We start from the raw sequence: 21,664 nt of genomic DNA, 5'->3' as shown, positions 1-21,664 counted from the left end.
ATAAGAAAAAACGACGGCCCAAGGCGAGGCTTGAAGCTCCGGCCGCGCCGAGTCACCGGCCGCGCTGCGTTGATAGCACAGAGGCAGAGGTTGTATACATCCGGGCAGCCAGTCGTGCCGCCAGGGCAAGTTGAGTCGCTGCAGTCGGGTGCGTTGGCGCGCTGGCACGGGAATTTAAATCGTCTATGTATGCGCAAGCAAGCGAAGCAGATGAACGTTGCAATTGTTTGCAACGGCCAGAACTGCCTCTTCGTTAGCAGCAGAGTTTGACACCACCTATCGCCAAAATAAACAGATTGAGACAACACGGCCGCGCTCTCTGCCTGTGATCGCGCTGGTTGAAGCATCTATACGGGTATACGTACGGTATTGGTTTTGTAGCTGCGTGCAACCGTTGCGTCCTGCTTACTCGTTCTAATTAGCATTAGGCCACGGTTGAAGTGCTGGTGCACGGAGACAACAGAAGACTAACATGGCGACCGCCCGCTTGAGATGATTACCTCAGATAGGGCGTTTATTGTGGACGTGGTAGTGTCAAGGAACCGAACGCCATCGCACAAATGGTGTTAAGTCGTTCTAAATCCTCCCTTTTGCTACCCGGATGGGCAACGGTACTACCGTGGAGGTTCGTCCACTTATTTAGATCATGCCTAGGGAGTACATTTTTTGCTATAGGTACTTTTCAGGGCACATTACTTGATTAAAACTCCATTTCCGGCTAGTTTGCGTTTACAGTGTAGATTAGCGGGTCGCAAAGTACCTCAGCCAAAAATTACTGCTCTATGTTCATCAGGTAACTCTTAAAATCGCGCAAAAGATTTTGCCCTCTTTACCCATCATAACGTTCTTCCACGGCTCGAATCACGTCACTAAAACCATGTAGCGGCTGTTGGCCGGTTTTCCTTCAGTTGCAACAATGAACGCTTTTCGATAGCAACTTAAAAAAAAAAGCCACAAAAACAAAGCAGAAATGGAAGGCGTATCTAGTGCGACGAGCAAATCAAGCAGTGCCGCTTTGTGCGGCCATAACTATAGCTTTCGCAGTATTTCCAGACGCGAAGGAAAGAGTGAGAAACGCTTATCGAAAGTGTTGCAGGGTCCCTTTAAACGTTCTAACAGGTAGCCTAGTAACGCTTCCAACTCGCGTACGGCTGAATCGTTGCCGACGTATTGTATGAAGTGAATGCGGAACTCGTTCCGGCGCGAATCTGTTTATCCGATAAAATGCGACAGACCGCAGCTCACCGCGACGCGTGTTTGGAAGCATCAACGGTGTTGACTGCGGTGATAACTTTTGCTTTCGTCTTCGTTTCTGTGGACGGGCGGGGTAGGTGTCAGTGTCCGCCTGAACGCTTGGTAGGCTCGTTTTTCAGATAAGCGCTGGAATACGATAGGGAGAAAGACATTGGAAGTGTTCTACTGTGGAGACCGCAGATGCGGAGACGCTACCAACAGCATGAGAGCTCCAACGCGGAGCGGAGTTGCACGGTTTATGCTGCAGAATATAAGACGCGCTTCCACCATTGCGGCCGGCGATGTGCTGCGGGCGGGTCGTGCCACAAACGTCAAACCATTCGAGGACATTCCCAGAGTGCCATCGTTCCCGCTGATCGGAAGCTCGTGGATGTACTCGCGTCTGTTAGGTGAGTGGTGTGCTCAGCTGACGAGGCGATACCGCTTTCACCGGTAGTTTGCATATGTCATCGCCGCTAACAAATTACATCGCATTTATCCACAATTTTACTTGTTAGGTTTAGTTGCAAGGTTAAAAATAAACACAAAGAAATGAATTTATGCCTGATAACGTGTGAAGGAACGCGTCTTGAAAGTAGGTGACGAAATAATCGAAAAACTCAGTCATTGTACGTACCTCGAGCACAATATTAGTGCTGATTCAAATCATGAAAATGAAATTAAACTGGGAATAAGTATAGGGCAACTGAATTGAGTAAGCACTAGGAAATCCTATGCAGCAAGGTGTTGAAAGACTTGTATGAAACCATTGTGGACTTCTGGCAAGAACTAATGGTTCAGTGACTTTGTGGGTCAGGAAATAACTTGCAAGAAAACTTGGATCTGCACTGCGGGCCATGACAAAAAAGAATGCTCAGGGTTGCGCATAGAAACAAGAAAGCAGCAGTGTGGATTAGGGGGTAAATACGGGCTGCTGGTTCAAATTAACGGATAACGTGGGCTTGGGCAGGACGCGAACAACACGGGGACTATCCGTTTAACGTATTGGTTACCGAGAAACGGCAAACTACACTGTAAAATGATTTACACCGTTTTTGTCGATAAGTAACACCCCTACGCTCTGTAAAAAACCAAGAAAGACATCTTTCGAAGGGTGTAATTAACGGTAAAACACCCTATAAAAGGGGTGTTTTCTTGTGTTGTTGCTAGGGGGTAAGGGTGTCAAAAACGACAAACACCCTTAGGGGTGCTTTTCGTTGATTTTATGCTAGGCTGTGATTTGCATCATTAAGGGTGTAACTCATTTTAAAATCTAGGGGAAAACCAAGCATTCGATGGAGGGATGAACTAAGCAATTCGGGGGTTTAGAATGGACTCGGCAAACTCACAAGAGACGGGCGGAGGTCTTTGGAAGAGGCATTCATCCTCAAGCGGACACAGACAGGGTGACACTAACGAAAGGCAGGTGGCGCATACTGGCAAAAAGCAGAAGAGGGGAAGAGAGAAGCGGAATAGGCAGAGAGAGAGAGAGGAAGAATATGAGGGACAGGAGACGGAGAAAGGAGGAGCTGAGTGGCTGGGCGGCAAATACGCTATCGTGCTTCAACGGCGTTTCGTGCGTAGAAAGCAGATCATCATCACCATCATGATCCTCCTCCTCTTCATCATCCTCATCATCATCACCACCAGCACCAGCACCACCACCACCAGCCTATCTACGCCCACTGCAGGGCAAAGGCGTCTCCAATTATTCTACAATTATTCCGGTCCTGTGCTAACAGCGACCAATTTATCCCCGCAATGTTATTGATCTAATCTGCCCATCTAACTTTCTGCCGCCCCCTGCCACGCTTGCCTTCCTTAGGGATCCGCTCTGTTACCCTTAATGACCAACGGTTATCTTGCCTTCACATTACATGCCCTGCCCACGTCTATTTCTTCTTCTTTATTTCTACTAATATGCCCTTAACACGCGTTTGTTCCCAGTCATTCAGGCATTACGGAACCAGGTTGTAGATGATCGTTATGTAAGAATACTAGAGGATATTTACAATGGGTTCACATCTACCATCATTCTCCCTAAGGAGAGCAGTTATTGACAGCAATTTTATTGACAGCATGTTTACAAGAAGTATTCAGAACATTGGATTGGGAACAGGTGGGAGTACGGGTTAGTGGAGAATACCTCAGTAATCTCAGATTTGCTGATGACGTTTCCTTGCTCAGACGACGAATTGCAAAGCATGCTAACTGCACTGGACAAATAGGGTAGAACCGTGGGCCTGAAAATTAATATGCAGAAAACTAAAGTAATGATCAATAACCTCGGGACAGCGCAGCGGTTTGAGATAGGTGGCGAGGCAGTGGAAGTGGTAAGCGAATATATCTACTTAGGCCAAGTTGTGACCCCGGATTCCAACCAGAGATAATTAGAAGGATAATAATGGGCTGGAATGAATTCGGCAGGCATTCTCAGATAATGACTCACAGCCTACCAATGTACCCGAAGAAGAAAGTGAATAACAGCTGCATCTTACGGTTACTCACCTATGGGGCAGAAACTTGGAGGCTCACTAAGAGGGTTCAACTTAAATTGAGGACGAGTCAGCGAACAATGGAACGGAAGATGATAGGTGTAACATTAAGGGACAAGAAGAAAGGGGAGAAAGCAAATACTACAATGCAATTTTTTGCTTCTGCCTTATACCTGACATCAGGTTCTTTTGCATATCGTGCGTGCAAGTCACTCCTTTAACCCTAAGGGGATGTAATAAAATTATGTGACCAGAATTTCTATAACGATGTAAGTGCTGGGAGGCGTGACTGTGTTCGCAACCAGGTCTGTGTTCGCAACCTGGCTGTAGTGGCAACCAGGAAGGAATCACAGGCACTGGTGTGTACTGAACGAAGCGTTGGTCGAGGAACTCAGTAGTTTGCGCACATGGCAGTCGTCGACTGTCATGGCTGCCACGCGTCATTGCCTTGCTTCGCGTTTTTGACCCAGGTAGAGCTTGTAATCACTGTTGAGGCACGCGTACAGGTAACCATCTGAGTGCACCGCCACTGGTTACGCCGAGCTCCGCGGGATGGCGGTACTTGTCCGTGCTAAGCTCGTAATGTGTGCTGGACGTTCCGAATTCTACCTCACCGAACGCAAAGTAATGCCTCGATTAAAATATGAGAGCGATTAATATCATCTCTTTTGACACCACCGTTCAGAATCGGGTTGAAACGAAGCAGACGACGCACGACGCTGGTGTTTCTTTTTTCTGCAACGCGCGGCCGCAGTGGCAAAAGCCCCGCCATGTCTGCGGCGCTTTGACCATGTCTGTGGCCGTTTCCAGCGTTGCCAAGCGAAAAAATTGACAGCTAAACTTTCCAGTGAATACCATCTATACCTTCGCGGTCTCCACCCGCTTCGCGGCGTAGTGAAGACGCTCCTGCGCCGCGCCACGCTTCCTTCGGGCCTGATTGTCCTCGACGCTGGGGAACGCTTTGGCGCCATTTTGCTGGCGCGGGCATACGTGCTCTTTCTGCATACGGGGCCAGCACGCTGCTGACGCGCCAGCTCCAAGCGCTGGGCGACGCACAAACTAAACGTTCCGCTGCTAAAGGTGCTAAACGTTCCGCGGCGGCCCTGGCCCAGTGGCAAGGCACTGTTTTCTAAACGGTACCGAACTGAAAACACTTAGCGCCATGTACTGATTCGCTTTTAACAACGGTGACATTCTTTTCACTAACTGTTAAACAGGACCCGCCCTTTGAGCTTTTAATCTTTGAGGGAGAGTCTCTGGTTTATAATGCAACGGTCTGGGTTGGAAACACAGGCTTCCTAGATTTTGTTCTGTTTTTAAGGCGACGTATTTTTATGAAAAATGTTCGAAATCAATGCTTCTGTCCATTTCCCCCCCTACGTAATGGTGGTTCGGTATGTTCTGAATTGCTGAAAAGTGCTATGCAAGGAATATCACGGTATTTATTTGATGCCTTGCGGGAGGGCCGGTTGTTCTGTAGGGCCGGTTGCTCTGTAATGTTGCCGAAGTGGAAAGTCGTCGCGGGGTGATGATTATGATGACAATGGCCAAAGGTGTCTCTTGAATCGACGGGGGACGGAATACGCCGTCTAGCCTCTACAAGTTACTTACATCTCTTTTTAACCTCCGACTAGTTGTTCGTTTTAGATTTTGCCGTCACGCTGTCAATGGTTGTGATGGCCCTTAATCAGCCTCTTCTTTGCTTTTTTTTTACCAATACTCTAAGCGCTTCTAACGACTATCCGCTGCAGACCAGTTTATGCTTCGTTAAACGGTTAAACCCAGTGCCTCAGGAAGGTGGACACCCCCCCCCCCCACACACACACACACACATTTCAGATGGATGAACACAAGGCATTCGGAATCATTACTATGTGTTTGATCGTTTCAGTGTACTTTCCACAGTATAGACATATTTCATCGCGTAAGAGTATTACCTCCCTTATCCCTCGTTTGCCTGTTTTGTAGATTCCCAGTGACTTTCTTATGTACGTAATTTCCATCCATCATCACTTCGTTTTGAAGGGCCCCAGATCTTTGGGTTGCCCGCTAATTTTGTACTTCGTCGTCACCTTTTGTGTCCTCTTTCTCAATTGCCTTTCCCCGCTTTTACGGTACAGGCACCTGTTCACACTGTTTGCCACTTTCTTCTCATCCACGTTTGTAAGCCTCCCTTGAAAAAAAAAAGTGTTTACTTTGTGCTTCAGTTCATGGCTTCAAGGCAAGCCTAACCCATATCGCCTGTATTGCCGCATTCGTTGTCTTACCCTGAGCTCCTAGTGCTTTTCGGCTGGATGTCTTCTGGTGGTTAACTTCCAAGCTCTGAAAGGATATCTGACTCTGAAAGGATATCTGAAGTATAGTATTGGATTACAAGATGTGAGCACCGGCATCCATACCCCTTTAGGAATTCTGGGTACTACTTCATACTTAAGGCACTCTCAAAGTGCTCGATGTTTCATTATCGCCAGTTTCACCTTCTTTTCATTTTGAGGTGTCCATAATGGGTATTCAGAAATGCAGTTTTTCCGTTTAGGCAGGCCCTAAGTATTTATACTGCTTTACTATCCCTACGGAAGCAATACTAGCTTTATCATTAAACACCATGCGCCCTGGTTTTAGGCAATGTGCTATCCCCCGACCTCGTCGTTTTTTCGCGCAGCTTGTTTATCTTGGATTTCCAGTAGTCACCGCTATCCGGATAGCTGTTTAGGCGGATTCCGAGATAACGCGCTGGTGTACGCCATCAGGACATGATGTTAAACACAGAGGGTGTTTGTTGGCTTCCAATTCCTGCGAAAAAAACCCGCACCCTTCGCCCAATCAACACAGCTGTTAGTAACACTACAAAACTCCTTCGTTATCCGTATGGCTGCTTTGATTGCTTATGATGTTTAACGCGCTACACAGGCAATGAGGTGCACTAAAGTGATGGCTTCGGATTAATTTTGACCACCTGGGGATCTTTAACTTGCGTTGAAATCTCGAGCACACGGGCGTTTTTGCTTTTCGTCTCCATCACAAAAGAGGCCGCCGCGGCCAGTAATCAAACCCGCGTTCAGGTGCTCAGCAGTACAACGCCTTAGCCACTGAGCCACCGTGGCGGGTCCAGATCGCTGCACTCGCTCTCCCCGTTTAAAAAAAAAAAAAAAAAAAAACGTCATAACAACCACTTATATTTTAACTTCACCTCACTTGTGCGTAAGAGAAAACCCTGTACCTCATTGTCATTAGGTATTCTTTAACAAAATGACTGCAAAAAATTGCAAACACAAGAGGTTTGCAACTCCGGTCGCACAGATAACCGTACAGGAATACTTTATTTTTGACCATCAGTTACGTGTAGCAGTCAGAGTACGCCATACGCACTCCCAGCATGATTGCATCGCCAACATTTATATGCTACAAAATGCAAAAAAAAAAAAAATCTCATGTCCTACTGTGTAAAGTGGTTTGTCGAAATCAATTTGAAGCATCGCGACTGTTTTACAAAACATATCACAACCACTGAAGCACACATCGCGCAGCATGAACATTTGTTACTTTACTCCTCCCCTTTATACCACAGGTCTGATGCGGCCCTACTACGCCTATTGTAACACCTGGCAATCGCTTCGCTGAGATCTTCATAAGATTTATATTACCTACATTGGCTAATGAAATTGAATAATATACCGGGATCCAGAAACCGACTAAGGTCTTCCGATTTGGAGATGAAGACGGTATGTGTGCGTGCAAGACACCGGTAATACCTTGGGCAAGTACGCCACGCTAAGGAGCATAAATTGTAAGGAAGCTACGATGTGTGAGAACCTTTTATGAAAATCCGCACCAAGCTTGTTATGTAGAAAACTGGAAGTCTGGGCCAGTTGGTTCATCATGTTCAGAGGAAAAAACCAGTGAAAAAAACACGCTACACACGAGCAGAGGCAAGACTAGGACAATCACTGGACTTACAAGAAAAGTTTGTCGTTTTTTTGGTATTATGAGAGTTCCTCCAATAAACTTTTGTTGTAAGTCCAGTGATTGTCCTTGTCTTGCCTCTGCTCGTGTGTAGCGTGTTTTTTTCACTGGTTTTTTCCCTGAGATTGTTATGTCCCAGTTGCCCCACCCTCGCATTCGAGTCGCTCAGCAGTTTTTTTTTTTGGGGGGGGGGGGGGGGGGGCGGACACACACACACACACACACACACACACGCACACACGCACACACGCACGCACGCACACACACACACACACACACACACACACACACACACACGTAGTCACCGCCCTCCAGATCCAGCAGCTAGTGCCCTTCTAGCATCTGGCCAGACACCATCCGCTTTTGCCTCTCTCGCTGCAAGTACCTTCTTTCCCGCCTTTGACACTCCACCAGCTGTCTTTACGCTTCCAAACTGCCTACCGGCTTTCGCCGGTTCATTGCCCACATGCAACGACATTGAAGGGATTCAGGCCCCCTTTACAATGGCGGAATTTTTGGCAGCCATCGACCACGCCAGGCCGCGCACTGCACCGGGACCTGATGGCATCCCTTATGAACTATTTAAGAACACGGAAGGCACTACACTTGATGTCATACTTGAAGCCATAAATACAGCGTGGACTTCAGCCGCGATTCCTGATTCCTGGCGTCACGCGGAAATCGTTGCTATCCCGAAGCCCGGCAAAACACCAGACCGGATTTCGCACCTTCGGCCAATAGCTCTGACATCAACGATTTGTAAGCTGATGGAGCGCATGCTAGCTACATGTCTTACTTGGTGGCTTGAGCGATATTCCTGGTACCATCCCGCCAAAATTGGGTTCCGACCCCAGTTGGGCGTCGAAGATGGACTGCAGCACTTCTCTGATATGATCCTGATCGGAGGATGCTCTCGCCGGATTCGAACCGTCCTTGCAATGGATATTAAGAAGGCCTACGACAATGTCAGCTGCGAAGCCATTGTTAGTATCCTAGAGTGGATTAAACTACCCAGCCGTGTCTGCACATTTGTGAACGCCTTTCTTCGGGACCGCACATTCACCCTTCGCTTGGCCGGGAAGGCTACGGGACACTTCACATCGCACCGTGGTGTTCCACAGGGCTCTGTGTTGGCGCCGGTATTGTTCAATATCGCCTTGCTTCCCCTAGCTTGGCGGTTGGCGGAGATACCTGACGCGTATTACATCATGTATGCTAACGACATTACTGTGTGGTCCGTGCATCCTGACGTCTCTGTCCAAGAAAACGCGCTACAAACGGCGTTAAATATGACTGATTCCTGGTGCGCCCAAGTAGGACTTGAACTATCGGAAGAAAAAACGTCATACATGTCAGTGACTAACAAACATGGGCGACGCCGACTTGAGAAACGGCCTGTCCAGTTGTTTATTCATCAACAACCTCTACAGGAGGTCCAAACTATTCGTGTGGTGGGCCTTGATGTTGCCTTGTCTGGGTCCGCGGCTTCATGGGTGAAGAGTGCGAAGGAACGTGCCGCACGGACAATACACTTGATACGTCGAATGACGACGAAGGCTGGCGGGTCGCGCACCAGCGTTGCTCGCCTCCTTGTGTGGTCAGTGTTGCAACCCAGACTCGTGTACCAGGCTCAATTCCACCATCTCACGATGAGGGACTGGGATCGCCTCGAAGCCATCAACCGGGATGCCATGCGGGCCATTACTGGACTACCCCGAATGACCCCAATACCGACTCTGCAGGGGGAGGCCCAACTCAATACGATTGATGAGCTGGTGCACCAACGCCGCTCTGCGCGGGCCTGTAAAATCTCGATGACCGGTGCCACCGCTGCGCTAGCCCGGTACAGGGGGTACGTTGTACCACGTACCACTGTGAAAGGTTCAAACATTCCTCCGTGGCACCGAGTACAGTTAACAGACAACAAACCAATCGGTCGCCTCCGTCACCCGGTACCTCGCCAGGCCATGGCCCAAGTCTCTCGCCTACATAGCCCAGACGCGGAAACGGCAATTGCATATGTAGACGCCAGCGTCAAAAACGGCATGGTGCACACTGCACTCATCTGCCCCCAGCTACCAGAGGTGGACCAATGTTGCTCTTATGAAGCTAACCTGATGCCACCAGCGTATCTTGCTGAACTAGCAGCGGTACACGATGGGATGGCCGCAGTACTGCCTATTGTCCAGGCAGGGCAATACTGTCGACTAATAATACGCACAGACTCTACGCAAGCCATCCACGACATCCGCCGCGTAACACAAGCTACAGCGTTCGCAGATGCCATTCACCACTTAGCACGAAGCACCCTACTGCAGATCCGCATAGAATGGGTACCCCGTTCAGCTGTACCCGGCAGTAGGGAGGCAGACACGGCTAGTAGCCCGCATACCTTGATGCGACCACTGCCACTTTTCCCCGAAGATCCAAGTGGAAACCTGGCACAACAGAAGGAAATTCCCCGGCGCACCACGTGAGCCCTCATACCCCCGTGTGGTTCAAACCTCCCTGGTGACTTAACTCGCCGAGAGGAGGTTGCGCTGCGGAGAATACGCGTTGGGATGGCCCTTACGCCGTCTGTGACTGCCTCTTGGCCATCGCAGTACCGCGGCCCATACGAATCTACCGGCCCATTCTGCGACTCCGCCGTACAGAATGTGAATGTGCAGCATCTGCTGTGGACCTGCCCCGGACTGCATCAGATCCGATTACGGCACCTTCGTGCAACCGGCCTCCACCCTGGCCGCCCTACAGACCTGCAGCGCTGGGTTCATGGACCATTTCATCGGCACCTTCTGGACTATATACGAGAAGCAAACTTGTTCGTGTACCTGTGAATCGTGCACCGTTATGCCGCAGGGCAAACTTTCGAATTAAAAAAAAAAATACACGCGCGCGCGTGCACGCACGCACACGCGCACACGGAGAGAGAGAGAGAGAGAGAGAGAGAGAGAGAGAGAGAGAGAGAGAGAGAGAGAGAGAGAGAGAGAGAGAGAGAGAGAGAGAGAGAGAACCTTATTCAGTGGCCCGATAGTTGCTCAGATGGTCGGCGGTCGAGCCTCGCTTGGACCCGCCAGCGGCGCCTGTGTCAGGGCATGGTTTCGTTGCGCAGGCGTTGATTTCGGAGATTGGCTGTGGACTTTGGCTTTGGACTTGGGCAGTTCGAATTTTTGGACGACGACGATGAATCTGGGAGGGGAAGGGGGCGTTCTGCTTTCCCGGGGGGGGATTCACTTGCTGTCGTCTGACTTTGAACTTTGACTCGCGGGTAGATTGCACTTTGATCGTTGCAGCTTGCACTTTGACTCGCCGGCGATTTTAACTTTGATCGTTGGCGCTTTGAATTTGATTGCAGCGGCTTTGAATTTGGCACTTCGCAATTTGATTTTCGCACGCAAGTAAGCTTCCTGTTTCAACCGTCGTCGTCGTTAGAAGGAGGGGCTTCTGATTTTCTTAATTTTAACTATGATACCTTCCACTCAAGAATGTTCTCTCTATAATGGCCGTTATCTGTACCAAAGGATTACTTTTATCACCCTTCGTTCCATGGCCTGTTGGTTGCTTAGATATCGTCGCGATTTTAACCCTTTTCATGTGTACATAGGTTTGCGCCTCTGCCCGATACACGCCTCCAACTAGGGGGAGGTTAAACAACCTCTAGCCGTATCGTACACAAGAAACCGCTTTAACTCTATTGCGAGAAGAAATATGTCTTGTACAAAGAACCAGCAAACAAACATTGCAGTACCTCCCGATTCGCGCTATTTAATTGGTGGCGCGAACATCTAAGCTTCGGATAAATGTCCATTACAGGGGATTTAAGTACCCTGGAAGTTGTCATAAACCGTGTCAAGTTAATTCAATTATGTCCCCCTCACTTAAGACTGTGGCCGGCAGTGCATAAAAATTAGTTCACATTTTTCATTGGGTTCTAAAATATTCCCATGACTCGCAAATTTTAAGAATACCGATGAATCGTGTTCCAACTGAGGAATGTTTTGGATTTCTGTGCCCCTCATCTCCAGGAAAACACCATCCAGACGAGAGGCACAAAGCTTCCATGGAAATGTACCGCAAGTACGGACCCATCGTTGCCGAGACGCTACCGGGCCGCTATAGCATGGTGCACCTGTTCGCCGGGGCCGACATCCAGACACTGTACGAGGAAGAAGGAAAGACGCCCTTCAGAGTTGGAGCTGCGGCCTTTAAATATTACCGCCGGACCCGGCCGGAGCTTTACGCCGACGAGGGAATCTTGAATCTGTAAGTTTGTTAGAATTCCAGATGCCGCGGTTGGGCGCCGTAATCGATGAAAAAGCGGCGTGCTTTACAGCGACGGTCTGCAATAGTGTGTTTGTGTTTAATATGGTGGTACTTTTCAACGTCGCATGTCTGCCGCCCTGTGTCCATCGTGGCGCAGGCGCCATGGCATCACGGCGCATGATCCGCAAAGCAGAGCTCTGAACAACAAAACCCTTCCGCCTGTTCAAACGTTTCGCCGATAGATCCTAACCCCGTCACCATGTTAGGCGGCAATCAGCTGCACTTGTCCACGGGTGTTTTTGTCTTGGTAACATAAAATATGTCCACACAAAAATATATTCCAAACTACATGACGCAGAGATCAGAGAAAATGTAACAGCTAGACTAATAAGGCCAGAAACTCAAAGATCGGGAGATTAGTACACCATTATAGAACATCAATCCAGCCAGGAGACGCAGCGCCTGTGTCTAGTGCACAGCGCACTTCTGCAGCGGCTCTCCCAGCCACCAGTTTGTATGGCGCAGCGGCTGCGCGGCTGTAAATCATAATGAGTTTCCAGGAGAAATCCAGTTCGATCAGCATAATTAATTAGGTACGGAACCCGCGATATATATCAACAGGAAGCAAGCTAATCCTATAGAAAGTGCAATGACACGTTTTTTTAAGGTTTGCGGTAACAATTTGCAGAAAAAAACATCGCAAAAAAACAATAAACAATTCTAGTTATTTCTGGCTTATTACGGAGTCTGAAATTGAATGATAACCGTAAAAGTTAAATGACCACAAGTTGTTCTTGAAGCCAGGATATATTTTTTTTGTGTGAATTGACGCTTGTATCTTGAAAAAGTACTTGGTTATCTGACGCCATACGGATTTGTCTAACCCGCTCAACAACGTCCTGGTAAATACCGGTAGGATCGGGACACAATGCATGGTAGGAGATTGCATTACGGCGCTTTATGTATAATTTTAGGATGGAGACGTAAATAAAAAACGCCCGTCTGTCGAAATTTCTGCGCACGTTAAAATCCCCAGGTAGATAAAATTAACCCACAGACCTTGCATTACAGGGCTCTTTATAACCCACAATATCTATAGAATATTTTTTCGAACATGACGACCACTTGAAATATTGATGATTATTTATTTATTAAATTATCTGCTCATTTAAAACACCCTCAGTGCGAAAAGTACATTACATAGAGTAGTGGTTACAACAACGAGAAATGAAAGTTTTACAAGTTGCCCCTGAAAGTTGCACATCGGGTAGTATTTCCTAATTATACACGCTTAGTTAATAAGCTTTGCAGCAACTAAAAGCATGGTAATTACAAAATGTTAGCTTAAGCGAAAAGGAAAAAAATGAAAATAAATTATACAGTATACAGCAACGGTACAACAGCAGGCAATGCAATAGTAGGGTTCGAGAAAATTATACGCGGTTGGCCAGAAGACTTTTAAAGTGCAGGAGATTTTCAGTGATTCGCGCTGATGTGGAAAGGCGATTCCAATCTTCAATTGCTCGCGGTATGAACGATTGAGGGAAGGTATTAGCTCTGCGAGAAGGCAACCCGACGTTATGGGAATGGTCCGAGCGAGATGACATACAGCAAGGAGGCAAAATAAGATCGCCACGCAACAGTGGGTGATAAAACAGCTTATGAAATAAATGGCTAGAAACTAGACATTTGGCTGATACCGGGGAGTAAATGCGACTGGTGTTTTTTATGAGCCTTGTGGGTCTCCAAGGACTTCTGCCGAAGTCGCTCGGGGGCGTTGCAGACTAATGTTTTCGTCTTTCACTACGCCGAGATGTAGTCATTGCGAGGTGAATAATATGAGTTTCGTTAATTTTATTTTTCTCTCCCCTTTCCCCAATGCCCCTTTCAACAGCCAAGGAGAAGCATGGCAGAAAGTGCGGTCGAGCACACAGAAACACACAATGAGGGTTCGCACAACGATGGCTTACGTGCCCTGCTTTAACCTCGTCGCCGACGACTACCTCGCTCTCATGGAGGAACTCATGAATGCGGAGGGAGGATTACAACATTGTGAGCTTCTACTTAAGCGATGGGCACTAGAGGGTGAGTCGCTTTGACCACTGGCGTGTAGCTTGCACTTCAGTAACGCATGGTGTCGTGCTAGTTGGTGTAACATATTTTGAAGAGAAGTTGCGCTGGGTATACGCTCGCAAAGACGGACACACAAAAAACGTACACTTGTTCCCAGTATGTTTGTTTCCGTCTAATCTCCAATCACTGAGTTGTTAGTGCGCCGTCCTCACACGAAAATCTACGTTTTTTCTGTGTCCGTGTTTCTGAGCATACCCAGAGCAAATTCCCTTCAGAAGCTTGCACTTCATTTTGGTGGTACTACTCATGCCAGCGCTGACATATTAAAAGGGCCCTGCAACCCTCTTACAACTTTTTTCAAAATCTGTAATGTTTTCAGTGCGCAGTCAGCGAGTGCATCTAGCACTTAGACTAGGTGTTCTCATAGTACCTCAGCCGAAAATGACTGCTCTACGCCCATCGGATAAGCTAGAAACCTAGAAACTTGGTTGGTATTCTAGAAATGCTGGAATCGTTGCGCTGTCAGGCTGTACAAAACACGGACGGAGATGAGAAAATAACGGGAATGGGAACGCGCAAACTACCAACTGTTTATTCTTTGGAGCACCTTCTGCGGCTGCGCTCAGACGGTCAAAAGATTTTGACAGCGGAGATGTTGTAGGTCGAGCGTTTTCGTCTGTCTCCTGTCGGTCTTGCGTCACTCAAGCAAGTCCCCAGACCCGCCGGTGGGCTCTACCGGTGTGCATGGAAACCACCCCGCCGTCGGTACCCCGAGTCACCGATAGAGGGCGCAGTAGCTTCGCAGGGGCGGGTTCCTCACCGCCCCGCTGGGAAAAGTAGTGGGGAGGGAGTCTTGCGGTGCTGGCGTTCAGATCGAGATTTCTTTGCGCGAGTCATGGTATTTGCACGGCGACGGCGCTGCCATTATCGGTCAAACGCCCGTTTCAGCAGGCTTCACGCTGGGTGAACTGGGTTTAATTTTTTGTCTGGGCGCTCTTTGCCCTTAGTTGGCCTTGCGCCATTAAAATCCAAACATCATCATCATTAATTTTTTGTCCTTCTCGGTCTTGGTGATGTTTGCCCTATCGAATGACGTCATTCTAGGGGTGTTGCGACTACTGGCCGGATTCCTTTCGATTGCGCAATGAACCCATTCGATAGCCACTTTAAAGAAAATCGCAAAAAACAAATAGTACTGCTGCTTAGCGTATCTGAACGACCAAATCACGCAGTGCCACTCGGTGCTGGCGATAGCTGTTGCTTTCGCGATGCTTTCAAAGACAAGGAATAAAGTGAAATATGTATGGGATGTGTTGCAGGGCACCTCTTACATTGGTTTTGGGAGTAGCGTTAAATCGTACTCTTGTTTTAACTGACACGTGTGAAAAAGTTTCAGGACTACTTGTACCTGCTGAAGAGACGTTTACGGCACACTTACCCCTTGTACGCTATATATATACAGAAATTCACATTTTAATGTAGGAATGTAAATTTAAACAACAGCTAGAATAAATAATCTTTAAATGAGATGTTATTGTAAGGCCTGGTGAAGTATAAGACTTTCATTTCATGGTAGTTCTTATCCGTAGAGCTCATGGTCCAATTGTGGTAATAAATGTTCAGTCACCGCGGAAAAGGATAAAGTTGCAGTGGGATTACGGATGTGATTACGATTATAGTATAATCAAGGTGTGATTTTATATCTTGTTTTGGAGGAGGATGGTCGCGTATTTCCTTGCTTTGCTGCACATCATGTCCAGAGATGAGAGTATTTCTGTCCCGCCGGGAACCACCGGTAGTTCTGTATCTGGTTGTGGAGTTTTTATTCGCAGACTGTGTAATAGTTCAGATTCATTTTGAAATTCTTCGATCAGTGGCAACGTGTTCGATAGCTCTGACACACTCGCCTGGCTGTTCGTGCCACACGTTTTTGGATTTTTGGAGATCCACTGGCAAGAGCTGCGGCTGATATGTATTAGTTCAAAAATTAAAGGGGGGCTCACCGGATAACATTTCTATGACACTTACTAATTCACGACCCGCGGGTTTAAAAAGCATCCTGCGCCAATAGGAAATGTTTTACAAATCAGTCGAAATGTTCCCAACGGCCTACTTTGCTTTATTTAGAAACATAGTGCATCTTTACTGAAATAAAACATAAACAAGAAATGCATTTTGGTTTATCTAGATTTTATTAGATGGCGCTAGCCGTCTTCCCTGCGATAGTTTTATTTTTTGTTTTTAGTACACAGTAGTGTCATACCAGACTAGGCAGTTGTGCATATTTCTATGTGATTGGTATTGGGGCTAGATGCTTTTTAAGAGCGTGGGTCATGAAGTAAAAAGTCCCAAAGGAATGTCAACAGGTCAGTCCCTTTTAAAAGGCGACGAAATTGTTACGGAAGTGGGGTGAGGGGGTTAAGTTTGAATAAAGAAGTCCTCAGAGGTTGTGTACAGGCGATCCGCGTGACCGCGCACAACCCCGCGAGTCGCTTTCTGGGCGCCGCTGACGCCTTGCGAACCAAAAGGCTACCGCTGTTTTCTTGGCTGGGTAACTAGGCTGGATCTGGTGCATGGTCTTGGTTCAGCCGTTTCAACATGTACGTCAAATGTCGATATCAAATAGCTGGGCGCCTAAAACTTTTCACACGACTCTTGACGGAACGCAGGCGTAGCGTTGGCTTCTCTTGATGACAGACTGGGCAGCCTGCGGAACCCTCTGGACAAAACCTCTGACGCTGCTGAAATACTGAACGACATGGCCATTGCGTCCAGGTGCTTGCAGAAGTTCTCACACCGGTTTCCTTATTTCCGGCACCTTCCATCGCTAACGTGGCATCGTTTTGTGACAGCGATGGATGAGTTCATAACGTAAGTGCTACTTACTTATACATCGCGTAAAGAAAACAGGGTACAGCATTCGGAGCGACTAGCAGGGAACCATAAATCGCCCCAGTGACTGCAAAAGTGACTGCTAGCTAACCAAGAGGGTAGACGTTTGAGGCTAGATAGCAAATTGTCCGAGCAATCAAAGTGAGACACAAGTGTTAGTCGACCGGCGTAGGGGAGCCCACAACGGGGAGTAAGCTTATGTGATGGAAAATGGAACATTAATGTGAGTACAGCCATACACATACAAAGGAAAGCTAAACAGCTTTGGGTCCGTTGACTTGATGTTTCAGATTAATTAGATATCTCACTACAAACAGGAAGCTTACTGGCTAGCTTAGTTAGGAGAGCGACTGCCCTACATAGGTAGTGGTACCGGGTTCGAATCCTAACCAAGACAAATTTTTCCTCAAATACGAAGTTTGCTGAGGAAAGCGGTATGGAGTTCTTGTACACCTGAAAGGTTGCATCAGGAGGGATGAATGAGTGGATAAAAACTTCAAATTTGTCAAAAAAGGTGTAAGAGTTGGTGGGCCACAGTGTGCGGCGACAACACCACGTGTTCCGGTGACCTCCAGTGCTCGTGTCACGGCCCGAGCTTGCATCGACAGGTCGGGGGTGAGCAACGCAGCCGCTTGTTCCTGTGAATCAGACAATAGAAGACCGCCGGGAGGCCGATCCTCGGGGCAGTCGTACAATACACCATCCAAATAGTCTCGTTAGGCTTTATATATGGAGCATTGGGGTCGGAAGCTCCTGGATAAGTCAATGAAATTTATAGAGGTTACAACATGGGTTATTTTGGATGCTGAATTTCCGATGCAGAAACTTACTGCACCTATCGGGTTTCTCCTAACGCGGTCAATCAATGGGGACCTATAAATCCAGTCCATGAAAAATCAGATGATGAGTGTTTTATGCATAACAAGCCTTTAGCAGTATGAAAACCATCTGCAACAATTGGTGCTTGAGAATGTTCATGGGCGCAGCTATCACCAGCTAAAATAACAACGGGCACTTCTCAGCACTGGGGCCCGATTCCATGCCTTACTTGTTATGAAGCAGTACAAATAAAGCGGCAAATGGGGTAACTGGCGGAAATATTGCTACGAGAGGAAGATGAAGCGAGCAGTGGGGCATTGCCTTGTTGTTCCAGCCACGACTACGAACAAGAGGTGTGTGGGGGACGCTTGCGCGGGCTCTGTCATGACCGTTTTGTAAATAATTTTAATTGGTAGTTCATCACCTTCAATTAGGGTTCGCTTCATTTGTGATGCCGCCAGGTAACAATTTTTACGGATCGCAGCCAAGATCCCTGCTATACCTATCGAAAAATCCTGTGTGAATTTTATATACGTCCTATAAAATTCATATGGGGCCCTAAATATTTATATGGTGTGCTATATGTATTTTTAACGCCATATATGCTCTATATGTATACGTAACGAGGTCGTCCCGGCAGTTCTCAACTTCTGGATCTCTTTTGTTTCTGTACTCGCTTATGTTATCCAAAAAAAAGGAAATGAACTTTAACTTGAACTTGAACTTAAGGGCCCACGTTATATCCCCATATGAATTCTTAAGGGCCCATGGGATAGACTCATATTAAGTTTGTCCCCATATAAATTCAAATTGTTTTTTATCAAGGAGTACACACAGATATAAAGTGGGCCCGCAAAAGCTTACAGGTGGGCTCGTGCGGCGCCGCCCGGCAGCAATGGCCTTCACTTATGTAAAAAGCACTCATTGACAGCGATAACTGAATGGGGAGGTAAAAAAGACAAGCTGGCAAAAAAAAAAGGAAAAAAGAGAAGAAGAGAAAAATTAAAGGTAGGAAAAAAAGGAAAAGGAAAAACAACAGACAAACAGAAAAGACGAAGACCAACAGACAAACAAAATGCAATAAATCAACATGAGTTCTAACTACATGGGTGGCATTTTCCTCATCACCGAGAAGCAATTTGAGAACGAAGAAATAACAAACTCTCACCGCACACACATACGTACTTCAGCACAATTCTAATGCTAGAATAGCAGCACGCAAGTGTTTCCTCGTAGTCGATGAGAACAATTCGTCAGGCAATTCGTTGAAGATAACAGGTATATTGGCCAGAAACTACTAGAGCCGAGCCTGCCAGCTGGGCTTTCCGCAAGACTTGCACAGCCCGGAAAAGATTCTACACATGGGACCAGTCAGGATGACCAGTTCTTACGGTCCCATATCGACCCCATACGAGGCATACGTGCGTCAAAAAGTTCTTATGGAGCCATTACGGTAGCACACGGAGCTCCACACAGCTTTACATGGAGAACGCTGCAGGTGATATAAATATGTACACAAAGCTACATAGTTTTTGTACTGATGCGCATAGAGCATGCATAAATTTAAGATATTCGAGCAGCAATAAAAATTGTTACATCGGTTATACATCTGACCTAAATTATATAAATTTTTTACTTGCTTCCACTACGAGATCTTCCCTCTCTGTACTCCTCCCCCTACTGCCCCGCTTGAGGGGCAGCCCAAACCATCAAGCCCAAACCTCCTCTGGCAATGGCCCCGCAATCGATTCCAACAATACCTAGACTGTGAGCACTGGGTGACAGCGTTGGGAAGCTCGGATTTGGCGGTGCAAGCAGCCGCTAAAGACGCCAAAGTCACCTGGGACCTTCCTCCCCCGGTCACCACCTTCCATTTCCTGAATTCGCCCCTTGGGGCAATAAAATGTTTGTCCTTTTGTCAGAAACAATCAGTCCATTTGCCAGCTTGTTACAGAAATAAGGTCAGTCATGTTGCGCGTAACTCCTAAAATGACACTTTTGTGAGCTTCAAACGTTGTTTTATTAGTTCGCCGGATAAATGACGGGAAAAGGTAGGCACGGCGTGATTTCTTCCAAAAAATTCCCCCGCACCTCCCCGAAGGGAATCGTGCAGAAATGCGAATGCATTGGGTGCACCGATGAGTGTGTTGCGAGTAATGGCGTAATTAATGACGAGAGTGCGAACGTAATCATTTATTCGTCAGCACCTGTTTGTGTTATTGTTGTACCTGACGGCCACAATCACTGCCTTGTGATCGCTAAAGTGCACGGTCAAAGGGTCTTTGAGAAGCATACGCGCGTCACAGTTTCGCGTAAAGACCAAATCAATGCAGCTCCCGTGAATGGTAGTGGGGCACGTGTCGAAGCCGGCAGAGAGACAATGCATAGAGTGCCTGGTCTGCATGTACTCGACCAGCCACTCGCCACTCTTCTTGCGCACGTCAACGTTGAAGTCGCCAACCAAGACTATGGGGTCAGAGGGTTTGGAGCGCACGCGCACACTTTCCATAGCCGCGTCCAGCTGCGTGGCAACGGCGTCTCGAGCGAGGTTGGGCGCGAGGTACACGGTCACCACAAAGACTCCGTCTCCGGTGTAGGCAAGGGTGTACAAGTCCTTGTACGGAGACGTGTCTCGAACGGGAGACGTGGCAACGGCGTGCGATATCAAGTTCCCATACACGTTAGACACGAGACTAACACCGCAGTACTCGCCGTCCTTGCCGCTTCGAGCAAACTAGTACAGCTCGCTTCAAGCGCATGCGTTCGGCATTGAGCGCGGAGAGATAACACCTGCGGGCGCACGCCGACGGAGCACGACAACCCCCGACTAAGAAATGCATTCGCATTTACGACGACGACGACGACGAAGGCAGAACTAAGAGGCGCGCACTCACGTGCGCTCGCGCTGGAGGAATGCAGGCGCACGCCGCTCGATGGACGCAAGACAACCCCCGACTAATAAATGCATTCGCATTTAAAAAGTGCGCAGGCTAAGTACGAAGAACTTATAAACAAAGCTTGTGTTTGTCGCTTCTGTGGTCCTAGTCTCCACGTTCTCTTTGAAGACATCGTGTGTAACCAACTAGACAAACGTCTCCAATACTACAGGATCTGATTGTTTTTAAGGATGATAGACCCCAAATTTTGGTCTGTCTGTCTGTCGGTCTGTCCCTCCATTCAGCCATCTAGCTTAAAGTTAAAGGGAAACGTGAACGATATGTTTACAGAGGCAAAACTTCCAAACTTCTAAAGCTGGAAGCACGGTTCATACCTGTCAACGTCATTAAGCAAACTAGAAACATTCGGAATAAATCATCAACACTCAAATGGAATTGCCAGGGTTTTTTATTTGAAAATAAATGTTTGCCTGATATTTGCGATGCGAAATCATAAAAACATACTCGCTGAAAACAATACCTTGAGGTAATAGTACAAAGACAGCAGGCGACGAGCCTGGATGACGTGGCAGCGTCTGAAGTTGAGCACTAACAAAAGGTTTCAGTAGATGGCGCGCGAGCGGTGGAGCGCAGGAAAATTGAATCGGTTTCAGCAAATATCGTCCCTGCTTATCGTGGGAGGCGCAAACGGGACGGGCAGAGCGGGAAAGGGGGCGCGGGAGAGAGGAGAGACGTTTACGTGCAAAGGCAGGGCAAGACTATTGTTTGAAGCGAAGTAAACAGTTGCGCGACCATTATTTAAAGAAGATAGCATTTCTTGGGCTACTTAAACGCAGGAATTTTGGTCTGTCTGTCTGTGACTCTTCAAGAAAATTTATTAATCGCCGATACAAAGACCCGCTGCGCTAAATACTACACGGGTCGCCTAAACCATACACACTGCATGTATCACTTCACTCACTACACCACTCACTACACACACAGTTCACTCCACAGTTCTCCATAGTTCACTAGTACACACACTATTAG

At 47.5% G+C, this 21,664-nt stretch overlaps 1 protein-coding gene across 1 annotated transcript in view; it reads left to right on the top strand.

Moving 5' to 3' along the window:
- Positions 1 to 1,406: 1,406 nt before the first annotated feature.
- LOC144180404 (putative cytochrome P450 301a1, mitochondrial) overlaps positions 1,407 to 21,664 on the top strand; it is a 34,825-nt gene continuing 14,567 nt past the window's right edge. Inside the window, exons 1-4 of the mRNA XM_077708751.1 lie at positions 1,407 to 1,643; positions 11,717 to 11,954; positions 13,849 to 14,039; positions 16,697 to 16,898. Of these exons, the coding sequence (XP_077564877.1) occupies positions 1,457 to 1,643; positions 11,717 to 11,954; positions 13,849 to 14,039; positions 16,697 to 16,898 (818 nt within the window). The 5' untranslated portion in view covers positions 1,407 to 1,456. The remainder of the gene's footprint in view (positions 1,644 to 11,716; positions 11,955 to 13,848; positions 14,040 to 16,696; positions 16,899 to 21,664) is intronic.

Source organism: Haemaphysalis longicornis, unplaced genomic scaffold (genome assembly GCF_048455015.1).
Source record: "Haemaphysalis longicornis isolate Haplotype H1 unplaced genomic scaffold, Haemaphysalis longicornis Haplotype H1 scaffold_4, whole genome shotgun sequence".
In the NCBI taxonomy this organism is placed as follows: Eukaryota; Metazoa; Arthropoda; class Arachnida; order Ixodida; family Ixodidae; genus Haemaphysalis; species Haemaphysalis longicornis.
The sequence above is the reverse complement of the archived record's forward strand: the minus strand, read 5'-3'. Positions and strand labels throughout refer to the sequence as shown.